Here is a 16,565-nt window from a genome sequence, read left to right on the forward strand (position 1 = left end):
TCCCTCACTATAAATATAGAGGTGGTAAATGTAGAGGGAATGGGTGATTACAACGCACATGTGTGATTACGACATATGGCTTCTATTGCACCCACTCATAAGCAGATGATTCAATAGTCATCAAGACGAACAGAATATTTCACACGTTGAAGTGAATTAAACATGGAAATAGGACAGCAACATGACCAGGGGCGGATTAAGAAATTTTGGCCCCCTGGGCCTGACATGGTCTTGGCCCCTCAACCCCCCGCGCGTGTGGGCGCACACACACGCACGCACTATGCAAGAAATACTGTATACTGTGAACAGACATGCACACTGTACTGTACAGAAGAGTGCACATACTGCACACACACTATTAGGTATACCACACAGACACTGACAAGCACAGGTTTCACACAGACACAGGGGGAGGGGATAAATGGCCTAAAAATAAACATTTTTGAAAATGATTACGCCCACTTCAGTGATGGTGCATTGGGTCATTTGAGAGATATTATGTATTGGAAGTTGGTAGCTATCATGAAATAAACCCCCCAACCCACCCAAAAAACTAAATCGGACATGATTTTTGCCCCCTTTTCCTCCCTTCTATCATTAAAAATAAAATAATATCTTAGGAAAACACATTGGCATAACGGCAGCTGTGCAGCAAATTGAGGCTCAAAGTCTGTATCTATTTGTGGTTAAGCTTGAGGAGAAGGAGAAAGGTAAAATGATAACATGCATCGGAGAGCACCACAAAGAAAGGTGTAGGCCAGTTCATGGTACAAGGGCTGCATGCAGGTCAAGATAGCCCATTTCCAAGAATGCTATAGTGGCTGGACAGGCACTGGACATGTCCTGAACTCAGTGTCAGACGTGGCTGCCGAATACTTGGATGAAGTGAAGCAGCTGACAGATCTCATGCTGCCCCATCTGAAGACTGTCCTGGCCAGGCAGAGGATGGTTGAGGAGACCTTCCCAATGGACCCTGTCAGTGAACAGGCTAGTAACATTGATGGCACCCCTGTGCACAACATTGGGATGGAGAGACAATGTGGCAAGGTGGACTACAAACTGAAGAAGTTGGGCACACTGAACGCAGTCAATAGGTCAATAATTTTACAGAAGAGCCAGGAGCTTCAGAGGTTTCAAGGCAGCAGCACAAGCAAAAAGGGAGGTTGAACTCAACTGGAGTAAATTCATGAAGGCAAAATTCGAGAGTAGGGCAGATGAGAAACAAGAGATGGCTCAAAGAAAGGAGACTAGACATGCTGGACACACTGAAATCTTTTGATGGCCCCTTCACGATAGTGGGGAAGTTGAAAAGTTCCTTGTGGATGAAAGTCTGCACAAGAATGCAAAGCTGCAGAGAATGAAGCTTGAGGTTCAGTTTGCCAGAGAAAGCACCAAGCTTCTGCCTAAAGTCAATCCTATCTTCACAATCCAGGTGACACTTCCCAGAAATGGCAAAAGTGCAATTCTCCAAGTCATAATGGATACTTAGAATTTTATGGTGGTGGTAAGTATTCATGAAAACAGGTAGCCTAACATTAGTGAATGGGTGAATTCTGGAAATAACCTAAAAATCTTACACAGTGCACCTTTAAGCAAGGGGTTTCTTTCGTGCTTTCAATTTTGCAAAATCATCCACCACATCATTGAAGTCCAACTCTCTTGTCAGCTCACTCTCAATTGCCATTAGAGATAACGCATTTAATCTTTTCTGAGTCATTCTTGTGCGCAGCTCATTTTTTACTCTTGACAAAAGAGAGAATGAGCGTTCTCCCTCACAGTTACTGACCGGTAGAGTGAGAAAAATCTGTAGCGCAATGTATGTATTAGGAAACGTAGGCTGTAGTCCAAAATGTATTATTGTTTTGAGCAGTCCTGAAGGGGTCCTCTCCTCATCAGTGTTGTTGAGCTGTATAAAAGATTTGAACTGTATAAGCTCCTGTCCAAGACTTTCATTGAGGTCAGATGGGTATGATTCAGTGAGAATCTTGGCCTTGTGAAGGACTGAAGCATTGGACTCTGTATCCAAAGAGAAAAGGACACTGAACAAATTGTTCAGATGTTTGTAGGCCTCCAGACGGTGATTAAGGCTTGAACTCAGTTGATCAATAGAGGCAATAAATGTCTCTATTTGAAACAGTTGCCTTCCCTCAAGCACAACATCTGGGGATGCTGATTCATCAGCAAACTTTTTACGTTTCCTCGTCCGTTCAGCCCTGTAAGATGGGGTGCCACCCAACATGTTTAAGGCTTTCTGCTCAAAATGATCAAATAGATCTCTTTGGGAGAGAACAAAGGTGCGCAGAGATTCCAGCAATCTAACTGCTGTACCAAGGTCCATGTCTGCTTTTTGAAGTTGCAGACTTGTGGCCTGAAATCTGGACAGAACAGTGTCCCAAAAGCCTGCCATGAAGGCCATCTCAAGTGAATCCAGCTTCCGCACTAGACTGTCAGCTTCAGTTCGTGTGTCTCGTTTCTCTGTGTCATCAGTGGAAATAACCTGTAGTGCTGCTTTTATTTTACTGTAGTTCTGCCACAGTGCTTTGGTAGATTCTGCACGGCAACTCCAACGCGTGTTGGATAAAGCTTTAAGTGTGAGATCTATGTTGGAATTGCCAAATACCCTGTCCCATCGGTGTGTGGATGCAGTTGTGAAGTTGTAAATAGACTGAATCAAGTCAAAATACTTAGAGACTTCATTTCCACATCTGTCAATGCTGTTGACTCCCACCAAATTCAAAGAGTGAGCTGCACATGGAATATAGTGTATTAATGGGTTGCTTTTCTTTAAGTGAGCCTGCAACCCATTATACCTCCCTGACATGTTGCTGGCATTATCATAAGCCTGCCCCCTGCAATTTGACAGCTCTAACCCTAGATTTTCCAACACAGACATGACACAGTTAGCCAAACTTTCACCTGTATGGCTAGTAATGGGCTCAAAACCCACAAAGCGTTCAACAACACTGCCCTCTTTGCTAACAAAACGGAATATGAATGTCAATTGGTCCACATGAGATAAATCTGGGGTTGAATCCACAATGATAGAGTAGTATTTGCTTGCTTGCAGTTCATCTGCTATAGCCTGTTTGGTTTTTGCACCCATCAATTCAATGAATTCCTCACAAATGGTGGAGGACAGATATGAGGTATTACCTCGACCCATCTGCCCAAACTTTCTGATGTGATCCTTTAGAAAGGGATCAAATTCAGCCAGGACCTCCAGAATACCAAGGTAGTTCCCATTGAGAGGAGACCCTAACGATTCATTTTTACCCCTAAATGCAAGGCCCCTTTCTGCAAGGAATTTAATGACTGCAACAACTCTTTGTAACACCTGCCTCCAATAGCTGCTCTCTGCCTGAAACTGTTTGAACAGGTCTGCATCAACTGTGGCACCTTTGGCGCGGTTCAAGACTGCTTGCATGCAGGTTATGTGCTCAGCACTTCGCTCATGTTCACCAAATCTTTCTGAGTGTTTCCAATCACAATAGCCTGTCACAAAAGAATGCGTTTTTGGGGAAAACAGTTTGCATGCAAAGCAGTAAACATTACCAGTAGAGGGAGAGTACATCAGCCACTCTCTTTGTACTCGTTGTCCATTGGGCAAGTGTGAAGTAAAATGTTCATTGTTTAGGCATCGGGTTTTGCCTCCTAGCCCACTGTTCCTCACAGAAGCTGGATAATGGCTGTGACGGTTGTGAAATGATTTTGCACCTCTTTGAATAAGAACTTCCTTCATTGACTCAGTGAGGGTCTCAGCCCATTTAGCGGGATCACTAGGTAGAGTTGTCACTGTAGATGGTGTTGAAGAAAGATTCAGCTCATTTTCTATGCTGTCCAGAGGTGCAGTGACCTCACATTCATCCGAGCAACTGGCTACTGCTGAATTGGTTGAATCATAAGCATCAGAAGCATTTGGTTCAGTGTCTACACTTGTAGTGGTCTCAGGATCTTGGGAGCTACATGCTAGCTCAGGTGCATTGCTAACCTTAGCTGAATTTGCAGTAGCATTTATAGAATTGCTTTCAGCAGATGTCTTTGTACTGAAGAAGCTGGAGATATTTGGAACACTCTCAAGTAAAACTGATTCCTTTTTTTTCTTTTCTTGCTGAATTTTTTTTCTAGCTCCTCCACTTAAACGTTTATGATCCATATTTCCCTTCTTTCTTTGCACATTGGCTCTTTGCCTATCACAACAGATAAACCAACTATGTGTGTGTGTGTGTGTGTGTGTGTGTGTGTGTGTGTGTGTGTGTGTGTGAGTTTGTTTGTGTGTTTATGATCGGTGCTGCTTCCTTCAAGTGTGTGAGGTGATTTAGAAAACTAGCAACCCAGCATTAACACTCCAAAGCAGAGAATAACAGCTTACTAGCATAGACAATTGAGAGCAGAGAATCAACTGATTCGTCTGATAGACAGCAGGAGAGCAGAGTGGTCAGTGATGATCGAATCAAGAAAATGTCTAAATGGCAAGGGAACAGACTGATTTGTACTGAGGAGAAAGAGAGAGAGAGCCAATTACAGTGAAATATATTCCAAAAGAGCCAAGTGACTAGCTGAAGGCAGGGACAAATGCCTTGGAGTGACCAACAAGAGTGCAAAGTACCAAATGGCAAAATGTGGAAAGACCAACAGGCAGATCTGCTTTTACCTCTTATCTTCACAAACAAAAAGTTGCTAAATGATGTTTTCAGTCGCTAGCCAGGTATGGCCAAAAGACGCGAAATCTAGCGGCAAAGTCGGTCAATCACACTGACAGTGAAACAAATATTTTGAAAAGATAATAATTGTACACCTTTGTGCACTTTAGTCTTCTATCTAAATATTTTCACAAAGGACACCAAGGCAGCTTGCTAGCTATGATGGGAGCAACAATGTCTGATAGACAGCAGGAGAGCAGAGTGGTCAGTGATGATCCAATCAAGAAAATGTCTAAATGGCAAGGGAACAGACTGATTTGTACTGAGGAGAAAGAGAGAGCCAAGTACAGTTAAATATATTCCAGAGCCAAGTGACTAACTGAAGGCAAAGACAACAGCCAGATACCTTAGCAGAGACCAACAAGAATTCAAAGTACCTAATAGCAAGATGGCGAGACCAACACAATAAATTGTATTAGGATTTAATTTATTAACGTTAATCTTAACAGCCAAAAAGTTGCTGAATAATGTTTGTAGTCGCTAGCCAGGTATGCCCAAAACAAGAGTCGCTAAACCTAGCAGCAAAGTTGCTTAATTGCAACACACTCTAGGATTCAGGGGAATTAAGGATAATAAAGATATTAATTGTACAACTTTTTGTACTTTTTTTCTAGTTTTTTGAGTCGCCAGCCATGTATGGCCAAAAGTCGCTAATTGAATGCCAACGTTGCTTAATCGCCAACACACTGGGACTCACTGAAGGACTGACTGAATAAAAAAGATAATTAAGATAATTGTGTACTTTTCTCTTCTGATATTTTCTCTAAGGACCCCAAGCTATCTGCAAGCAGCAATAATGTCTGACAGACAGGAGAGCAGAGTGGTCAGTGATGAATGGCAAGGGAACAGGCTGATTTGTACTGAGGAGAAAGAGAGAGAGAGAGCCAATTACAGTGAAATATATTCCAAAAGAGCCAAGTGACTAGCTGAAGGCAGGGACAAATGCCTTGGAGTGACCAAGAAGAGTGCAAAGTACCAAATGGCAAAATGTGGGAAGACCAACAGGAAGATCTGCTTTTACCACTTATCTTCACAACCAAAAAGTCGCTAAATGATGTTTTTAGTCGCTAGCCAGGTATGGCCAAAAGACGCGAAATCTAGCGGCAAAGTCGGTCAATCACACAGTGAAACAAATAATTTTAAAAAGATAGTAATCGTACAATGTCTTGTACTTTTGTCTTCTTTCTTAATATTTCTCAAAGGACACCAAAATGTCGCTATCTGCAGGCAGCTTGCTAGCTATGATGGCAGCAACAATGTACCTTAGAGTGACTGACCAACAAGAGCTCAAAGTACCTAATGGCAAAATGTGGAGAGACAGACACAATAAATTGCATTAAGATGAAGAGAACTGTTGCTATTATTAATCTTAACATCAACCAGAAAGTCGCTAAATGTCACCAGCCAGGTATGGCCAAAAGTCGCTTAATTGGCCACACACAGTAACAGAGAAACTAACAAAAAAAAGATCATAAAGATAATAGTTGTACAACTGTGTGTACTTTTGTCTTCTTTCTAAATATTTTCCCAAAGGACACCAAAATGTTGCTATCTGCAGGCGGGAGCGTGCCTATGTTCCCCGGGTCCTATGTTCCCCGGGTCCTATGTTCCCCGGTTGTTCCTGGGTCTTTGTATGCGACCGGGGAACTTAGGACCCTTTTTCTAAAAAAGGGTCCTATGTTCCCTGCATTGTATCTGGCGAAATTGCGAAATTGTGCCCTGACCAAAACCATCCCTAAACCTAACCTGTCACAGGGCGTTGTGGAGCACTTTTTTTTGGCGAAATTGTGCCCTGACCAAAACTATCCCTAAACCTAACCTGTCACAGGGCGTTGTGGAGCACTTTTTTGGCGAAATTGTGCCCTGACCAAAACCATCCCTAAACCTAACCTGTCACAGGGCGTGCGGCAGCAGATAGAGCAACTCAAACGCGAACTTCCTTCCTTCGACAACTTAAACGCGTCTCTGTCATGCGTGTCTGCGTGCGTCTTACTTAGTCGCGCATTGGAAGCAGCGGGGAACATAGAACCCTTTTCTGGAAAAAGTGTTGTACGTTCCCCGCAGCGGGGAACATAGAACCCTTTTTTTTAAAAAGGGTCCTTAGTTCCCCGGTAGAGGGGAACATAGGACCCGGGTAACATAGGGACGGGGAACATAGGGATGACCCGCTGCAGGCAGCTTGCTAGCTATGATGGCAGCAACGATGTCTGCCAGACAGGAGAGAGTGGTCAGTGACGATCGAATCGAGAAAATGACAAAATGGGTCAAAGACCAAAAAGTTATTAACTGACAGCAGTGACAAATGTCAGACTGTAAACTTTCTCGAAAGAAAAGGACAAAATGGGAAGATGCTGATAATAACAGCAAAATGGAAAATATAAGAATTTCCAAGTAATGCTCAACTCAAGTGTGTGTGTGTGTGTGTGTGCGCGCGTTAAACTTCTTGTTGAATGATTTCAAATTATCTCTGAGTCTGAACTGAGGGAAAGGAAACCAAATTTTGAGCAGTCTCTCACGAGTTCAAAATACCAAATGAGGAGATTCTAAAAGAACAGACCGGTTTATGAAAGACTTGATGGGGGAGGGGCACAGCTAAGAATACTTGAGTGAGATTCTGTGATCCAAATTCGAGATAGAGCTTTTTGATAATGATAATTTGTCAGAGTAAGGTTGTGTAATCAAAATTTGAGAATGAGCTTTGTCAATCAATCAAGAATATTTGCATTAAGTTCTGTGATCAAAATTCAGAAACAACCTTTAATAATTGATAAAGAATATGTGAGTGAGGTTGTGTGATCCATCCAATTTGAGAATTAGCTTTGATAATAATGATTGAGAGCCTCTGGCCCTCTGTGGATCATGGCCGCGGGGCCAATTTTGCCTGGCCCCTTGGGGCCTCTGTGGGTCGTGGCCGCGGGGCCAAGTTGGCCTGGCCCCTTGGGGCCTCTGACCCTCTATGGATCGGGGCCAAGTTGGCCTGACCCCTCGGGGCCTCTGGCCCTCTATGGATCATGGCCGCGGGGCCAAGTTGGCCTGACCCCTTAGGACCTCAGGCCCTCTGTGGGTCGCGGCCGCGGGGCCAAGTTGACCTGGCCCCTTGGGGCCTCATACCCTCTATGGATCGTGGCCGCGGGGCCAAGTTGACCTGGCCCCTTGGGGCCTCTGGCCTTCTGTGGCTCGCGGCCGCGGGGCCAAGTTGGCCTGGCCCTTTGGGGCCTCTGGCCTTCTGTGGGTCGTGGCCGCGGGGCCAAGTTGGCCTGGCCCCTTGGGGCCTCTGACCGTCTATGGATCGTGGCCGCGGGGCCAAGTTGACCTGGCCCCCTGGGGCCTCTGACCCTCTATGGATCGTGGCCGCGGGGCCAAGTTGGCCTGGCCCCTTGGGGCCTCTGACCGTCTATGGATCATGGCCGCGGGGCCATGTTGGCCTGGCCCCTTGGGGCCTCTGGCCCTCTGTGGGTCGCGGCCGCGGGGCCAAGTTGACCTGGCCCCTTGGGGCCTCTTACCCTCTATGGATCATGGCCGCGGGGCCAAGTTGGCCTGGCCCCTTGGGGCTTAAGATTATTATTTTTGCAAAAGTAGTTTTGCTTGGGTCGCGGCCGCGGGGCCAAGTTGGCCTGGCCCCTTGGGGCCTCTGGCCCCCTGGGCCTGGGCCCGGTAGGCCCGGTCATTAATCCACCTATGAACATGACGCACGCTTGCATCAGAGCTTTTTCCAACATCCTGACTTTCTCATTTAGCTTAATTTGGGTCAACAAGATGACATAATCAATATACATTTTTCATGTACTGGATTTGAAATTAAATCATATTTTGTGTATTTATGTCTTGCATGTATGGAGGAATGGAGCAATAAAGAAGAATCTTTCTCAAAGAGTAAAACCAGCAGATGGCAGACTAGAATTGTGCTGGCCTCAATATGACTGCACTACTACCGTAATCCTTCTCAAGAAGACCACAGCTCAAGCTGAAACACGCGTTACAGTTTGCTCTGAATTAAAAAAAATAAGTGATTACGTTTTAGAATTTCATAACTCCGGTTTTCCATTACAATCTTGACACGCAGTAAGCTGGTTGCGTGTCGTTGCAAATCGTAACCAGTATTTGCAGGCGCGCTAATTTAACGCTATTACGGTAACTGTACGCCATCTGTTCACTCTCACACAGACGATACTGCACATTTGAGTATCAATCCGATAACAAGTAGATGCAGGTCCAGTATTAACAATACCAATATTTTACGCAATTTTTAAACAGATCTTTGAATGTTTTTTGCCTGTAATTTTTGATTATTATAACAATCAAAACATAATTACATTAAAAAGATTATATTTTATGGAAGCAAAAAATATCAAGAAACCTACAGATATTTGTATTGCAACAAGAGAAATAAAGTAATACAAGTATCCCCTTACAGTAGCAAAATCAAGTTCCATCCATCCATTTTCTACCGCTTGTCCCTTTCGGGGTAGCGGGGGGGTGCTGGAGCCTATCTCAGCTGCATTCGGGCGGAAGGCGGGGTACACCCTGGACAAGTCGCCATCTCATCGCAGGGCCAACACAGATAGACAGACAACATTCACACTCACATTCACACACTACGGCCAATTTTAGTATTGCTAATAAACCTATCCCCTAAATCCCTCATTCTTTATTTTCATGTACATTATGGGTGTCTAATTCAGTAAAAAAAAAAAAGTAAAATTCCATTCCGTTTTTTCAGGTGGTCTGTCATAACGTTTTTAGCGTTCAACCAGACATTGTGAGTTTTTGTATTAGTGTTCCTTAAAATAGATATACCGGCTCCTAGACACATTTTTTTTCTCTAATTTGGCCCCCGAGTCAAAATAATTGCCCAGGCCTGATATATGGAGATATCTGCTGACGTCACACTTGGGGAAAATGTCCCAAATTGGGCAAATTCCAAACGGCTCGTTTGGAGAAAATATAAGGGAAGGCAAGATTGTTTCACAAATACCCCCACAATCAGATGATTATGCAAAATAATTAAATAAAAAATAAAAAAATACTTTTGACTTTTTGCCCCAAAAGCACGTGCGTGCATCAACATGTGAAAATATAATCAAATGTGTAACATTATGAACAATAGAACACATGTATATTAGTAATAGTAACTAAAAAAAATGTTTTCGTTTTTCTGGTATCGATTGGTATTGATATTGGTATCGACCCTCCCACCCCCTCCGAGCACACACACGGTGCTGGCTTGGACAGAGACACACACACACATACATACACACACACATTCGGAGCTTCGCACCTATCGGCTACGACCATAAATCATCCGCCATAAAAACCAGCGAGCCATGGAGCTACCGCATTGACCCGGGAGCTTTCCACGTCGAACCCGCCTTGCGTGGACTGCCTACGGCGAGTTAGGCGCGAGGGTTTAGCAGCCTGACTTGAGTATTTAATTCCGAGCTAGCGAGTTGCGACCATCTGGTGTGCTTTTTATCTTAAAGGAGGCGTGGCGTCTCTCTTTACCAGGAAGACAACCGAAGTATTGCATCTTTATTTTCCCCATTGAAATGTTTTGAGCGTCACGCCGGCTACAGCGTCGTCCCGTGGGGCTTAATCCCGCCTCCGCGGCAGTAAAACAAGGCAAGAACGCGTCGGTGCTCGTGGTGATACCGCGGGCGGAAGAGGGGGCTGCACTTTGCCACCGAACAGCCTGAAAAATGACGATGTCCGTCCCGGAGAGGAAATCGGGATCGGAAGGAAAAGAGGAGGAGAGCGAGGATGAGAGCGAGATCCTGGAGGAGAGCCCCTGTGGACGCTGGCAAAAGCGCAAAGAACAGGTATGGTGGGCGTGTCTACTACGGACGTGCATCTTTCCACGTACGTGACTGGGGTACATAAACATTACGTCCACTTTTTTTCAGTGCTCAATCTAATGACATCCAATACATGCATTGACAAAGTAATAACGCTCATTATTGATTGACACCATTATAAAGGTATTTAACATGCATTATCAAATATATACAACATAAAGTAAATATACAACATAACAGTGTTGGCGTTAACGCACTTTTTGTGTCTTTTTACGCATTTAAATCAGAAAGGACGCGAAATTCCGGAAGTCCGTGCGCCCCCCGGACACGGATTTTATTGTATTTTTTTCTCACCGATTATTGCTTTCCGCCTGTGTTTTGTTTTGTTTATATTTGCCGGGGGGAGGGGGGTATATTTTCAAGTATTTCTTATATATATATATATATCCATCCATCCATTTACTACCGCTTTTCCCCGCTATTCCTTTCGGGGTCGCGGGGGGCGCTCGAGCCTATCTCAGCTACAATCGGGCGGAAGGCAGGGTACACCCTGGACAAGTCGCCTCCTCATCACAGGGCTAACACAGATAGACAGACAACATTCACACTCACATTCACACACTAGGGCCAATTTAGTGTTGCCAATCAACCTATCCCCATGCAGGTGCATGTCTTTGGAAGTGGGAGGAAGCCGGAGTACCCGGAGGGAACCCACGCAGTCACGGGGAGAACATGCAAACTCCACACAGAAAGATCCAGAGCCCGAGATTGAACCCAGGACTTCTCAGGACCTATATATATATATATATATATATATATATATATATATATATATATATATATATATATATATATATATATATATATATATATATATATATATTAGGGGTGTGGGAAAAAATCAATTCGAATTGCGATTCTCACGTTGTGCAATTCAGAATCGATTCTCATTTTTAAAAAATCGATTTTTAAAAAAATTTATTTTTATTTTGTATTAATCAATCCAACAAAACAATACACAGCAATACCATAACAATGCAATCCAATTCCAAAACCAAACCTGACCCAGCAACACTCAGAACTGCAATAAACAGAGCAATTGAGAGGAGACACAAACACGACACAGAACAAACCAAAAGTAGTGAAACAAAAATGAATATTATCAACAACAGTATCAGTATTAGTTACAATTTCAACATAGCAGTGATTAAAAATCCCTCATTGACATTATCATTAGACATTTATAAATAAATAAAAAAAGGAACAATAGTGTCACAGTGGCTTACACTTTCATCGCATCTCATAAGCTTGACAACACACTGTGTCCAATATTTTCACAAAAATAAAATGAGTCATATTTTTGGTTCATTTAATAGTTAAAACAAATTTACATTATTGCAATCCGTTGATAAAACATTGTCCTTTACAATTATAAAAGCTTTTTACAAAAATCTACTACTCTGCTTGCATGTCAGCAGACTGGGGTAGATCTTGCTGAAATCCTATGTATTGAATGAATAGAAAATCGTTTTTTAATCGAGAATCGTGTTGAATTGAAAAAAAAAAAATCGATTTTGAATCGAATCGTGACCCCAATAATCGATATTGAATCGAATCGTGGGACACCCAAAGATTCACAGCCCGAATATATATATATATATCGGTAGGTTGTGAGTTCAAACCTCGGCCGAGTCATACCAAAGACTATAAAAATGGGACCCATTACCTCCCTGCTTGGCACTGAGCATTAAGGGTTGGAATTGGGGGTTAAATCACCCAAAAATGATTCCCGGGCGCGGCACCGCTGCTGCCCACTGCTCTCCTCACCTCCCAGGGCGTGAACAAGGGGATGGATCAAATGCAGAGGACACTTTTCAGCAAATGGCCCACTTAAGACGATGGAAATATGTTTTCTTTGTTCCACTCATGTGCTGCCTCTTTTTTTTTACACTTATCCAACAAAGTTAGATTAGCAAACAGCTGACGTCCCCGCTTCAGGTGCGGCTTCATACTCCTCCGTAAATACGTTTAAAAGAGTCCGTCCACTTCTCGTAGCTTCGCGTATCGAAATAAAGTTTGTAAAAATAATAAACTACTATAAACTGGATATAGTTTTAAGACTTTGGCTAAGTAAAAAACACTGAAAAATAGTTCCACTGATCAGGATTCTTTAGCACGAAGATGCCCCACAAAAGTTCCTGCATTTCGAAAGCTCCTTTCGTTCTTCTTTCTCTCCGGTGTCAATTTTGTTGTAATAGAAATACACAAGAAATAAGAAATAAACAAGTCGCTGCGTATATTTCAATGGCGGTTGTGGGTTTGAAAGAGAAGTTTCTGGAGCGCCCCCAACTGTGTTCAACTAATCGGCATTCGACAGAACAGCCCGCCCCCGAAAAGGTTCCTGGTCACTTGAAAAAGTCCCACCTAGCTGGGAGGAACTCCGAAAGGTTCCCAGAAGAACTAAATGTACTCGGGTAGTTTTTGGTGGAAACACAGGGGATCTTTATTTACCTGGGTAAGTTGGGGAAGTCCCTGAAAAAGTTCCTGCGGTGGAAAAGGGCCTATTTTTTCAGAAAACCTTTCACTATCTTTGACGTTTCCAAAAATTTGTGCAATAACTTCTTTAAAATATAACATTTCCAAAATTCTCATGTTAGGTTTGCGGAAGACTCATTGTGTTAGATGTTTCAGAAAACATATAATTTAAGCTATTTGAAAAAAAAAATCTGAAAAATATTGTTGTTTTCTTCAATGTTGAGGACTGTAAAATCTTCCTATCACAACTCCTATGTTAGCTTCGTTGAAAAGACAAACTGTCTTTGCCGTTTCCGAAAACAGGTACGATAAGTTTGTAGAAGTCTTAGACGTTTTCAGAAAGCACAAATGTTAAAGTTGTTGAAACCTTTAATGTTTCGGGAAAACACGATCAATTGTCTTTTTCGAAAATATCTTTGCTAGCTCAGTATGAATTCTCCATTAAATCTTCATTGCAAGCCTTAAAGCTATTGTGTTGATCTACTTTCCTGCTAGCTACAATTTTAATTCAATACTCTTGCTGTCCTGTGCACCTTGACGAAGCAAATAAGTTATTTGAACAAGACCATTCGTTATCAGAGCGCAAGGCCTTGGACAGCTCAGCGATTGTAAAGCGGGCAGCTGCAGATAAAACTTGTAACATGAAGGTTATCTCTCGCTTACAGTCCTTTGCCTCTTCCACCGTCACCTAACTGTAAAGGACGCTCTGCCTTTCGCAAGTCCTGCCTGCTGCTCTTCCACCCATTGATTATCTAACTACTCTATAGCGTTTCCATTATTCCCAGTCACCCCCTGCTTTGCGCATCAATAAGAGCTGTGGGTTTCACCGGGTCATTAGATCATGTGACTCCTTTATAATTAGCATTTCTGCTTGCCACAGCGCTTTTTGAAACACGATAAATTGTGTGCGCTTGCATGTAAAAAAAGCACAAATACAAGGATTACACAATGCCAAAGATGCTTGTTGTCAGCGGCATCAGAGCAATCTCATTGGACGCATTTAATTCCAACATGTATTTTTTTAAACTACCGTAATATAGCGTGCATAGAGATTGCTACTGGCATTTACTTTTAACAAATAGCAATAGACGCTCTGATATAAATGCAAAACCTGCAATATTAGTCACCATCTAAATCGTGCTCTCTTCACGCTCGACAAGCCTGCAGTGGATTGCCTAGTAGAAGACAGCCAGTAAATACATGTAAGTCAGTGTGTCATAGTTCAGGCAGATTATGCGCCGCTTGATTTGTTATTGAGCTGGGGCATTAAAATAAACACACGTCACATGGTTTAGTTGCCGGCTTAATCTTAGTGGCTGTAAAGGAAGGCCCTTTTTTTCTGTCAGTGTTACGAAGCAGTAGAACGGAGCTGCAATGTTTTTTTTGTTGTTGATTTTTTTAAAGTCGATTCCACAGGAAATCAAACAGTGCTATGACTGCATGACAAAAAAACCCTCTTGTTGAGTCAGTTGTAGAGCTTTTAGAAAGGCAACATTCAGGAATTACGTCACATGACGGTAACAAATGTGTCAAGATCATAACTTTTTATAGTTTGTTGCTCAATTTGCATGGGAATGTATTTTCGTGGTGAACTGATCTGAGAGGGTGGTTTGACACAAGCACAAACATCCATGTGTCACATTCCTGGAAGTTTAACAGCTTTTCATATTTCCTTATATTCATATTATGATTTTTTTCTACATTTAAAACGTTTCCTTGTGCTCTACATAACGTGTAATGGTGGTTCTTAGGTCAAAATGTTGCATAGATGATGTTTTATAGACCATTCTTAAAGGGGAAGTGCACTTTTTTTTTTTTTTTTTTGCCTATCGTTAACAATCATTATGAAAGACATGACAATGGATGGATTTTTTTTATTTAAGTGTAAATAAAAGTCCGCTTACAGCGAAGCCAATGGGAGCTTCACTATTTCGCCCATAAAACCCAATAAATAACCATCCAAAAAGCGCCAACAATTCTCCATTTACATTTGGTGACTTGAATAATAACCAAGTATTAGTGATATTGTTATTAAAAGCGCTAACGCAGACAAACTATTTATAGCGGCGCCGTGATCACTCCCGTGTGTCCCTATGTTTACATCATCGAGTGGTCTGCTGTTTTTCTCGCTTCCTTGCTCTCTGTAAGTTTATTGTAGATCATAAATCATGCATCTCAGCTGGACAGAACACGTCTGAGTAGGTATTCTGGCAAGTTGGTACACGTTGACAGCCATTTAGAACCCGAAAATGGCCAGAATGACATGAAAAGACACTTGGTCTCCTCAGCCCTCAATCCCTTTTTGTGAGGATTATGAGACATTCTTCACCTAAATGGGAATATATGAACATCCTAGCAGTTGGCATCCTAATGACAGCAGACCTTGCACAGTAAGTGATGTTTTATTATGTTTGTTGGCTCTCATAAAGTCTGCAGTCAGTAATAATCAGTGATGAAGAAAAAACCCTGTTGTGATTTGTTTTTTAAATTAATGCTCCGCATATGCTTAAAATGAGCAAAATACGTAAATATCAAATGTTATTATAAATGTGCCCGTTACTACATTACACATATACTTACATCATGTACATAAAACCTCAATGGGGTGTTTTGATGTTTGTGCAGTTTCCATTGGCTCCATTGTCGCATATATTTAATATTCAGAATGCAAAAAAAAAAAATCCATCCATCGTCATGTCTTTCATAATGATTGTGAATAATAGGCAAAATTCCCGAAAAAGTGCAGTTCCCCTTTAAGGCATTTTCTGACCCTCTCTTCAGGATGCGCCATTTTGTGGGCGATCTTATTCACATGATTACACTTCGACTCTGTCAGCCATGTTGTAGTTTTTAGCGCTTACATAGTGAGTCTACTGACAGATATAAGTTTGAACTATACGCTACTTTGTATTATAAATGGCAATAGCGGAGGATCCACGTGCATGTACGAGCCAGTCTGCCCCACAAGAGAACAGCGTAAAATAAGGAACTTATTGACTACAGCGTCTGACTACAATGGCGGACTCGCGCAAAGCTATTCGGGTAAATTTCTACCATACATTCGCTGATGTCACACTTGTGGAAAATGTCACAAATTGGGCAAATTCCAAACTGCTCGTTTGGAGAAAATATAAGGGAAGGCAAGATTGTTTTATAAATACCCCCACAATGCTTCCATGGTTTGATTTCACATTTTCGGGACTTATGCAGATCCCAATAGCACAACAGAAGGTACCAATAGGTAACAAAAGTTGGTTTTGCATAATAGGGCCCCTTTAGCGTATGGCAGTATTTTTAGCTCTGCCCTTGAGGTATGGTAGCAGCGTGTACTGTACCCCAACAGAAGGATGTCAAAAGATGTACTCCCCAAATCATTTGATACCCTTTGCAATTTAAAATTGTCATTTAAACTATTGTCATTTAAATTGATGTAAAATGCATTGCTTGGTGGAAGAAAAGTCAACATATTACAAGCATTCCACCACCACTGTTTTATTGGTGGGTTGTCAGGTTACATGACTCTCAGGCTTGGACACTC

At 42.3% G+C, this 16,565-nt stretch overlaps 1 protein-coding gene across 3 annotated transcripts in view; it reads left to right on the top strand.

Moving 5' to 3' along the window:
- Positions 1 to 9,943: 9,943 nt before the first annotated feature.
- The window catches only part of LOC133630115 (nuclear receptor-binding protein 2-like), a 39,837-nt gene continuing 33,215 nt past the window's right edge, over positions 9,944 to 16,565 (top strand). For 2 of the 3 annotated variants that reach the window (XM_062021433.1, XM_062021435.1), the window contains exon 1: positions 9,944 to 10,516. In XM_062021433.1, the coding sequence (XP_061877417.1) occupies positions 10,397 to 10,516 (120 nt within the window). In that variant the 5' untranslated portion in view covers positions 9,944 to 10,396. Of the gene's footprint in view, positions 10,517 to 14,211; positions 14,230 to 16,565 lie in introns of those variants that run through there. The other variant, XM_062021436.1, reaches the window with a different exon arrangement.

The sequence above is a fragment of the Entelurus aequoreus genome, linkage group LG15 (genome assembly GCF_033978785.1).
Source record: "Entelurus aequoreus isolate RoL-2023_Sb linkage group LG15, RoL_Eaeq_v1.1, whole genome shotgun sequence".
NCBI classification, from domain to species: domain Eukaryota; kingdom Metazoa; phylum Chordata; class Actinopteri; order Syngnathiformes; family Syngnathidae; genus Entelurus; species Entelurus aequoreus.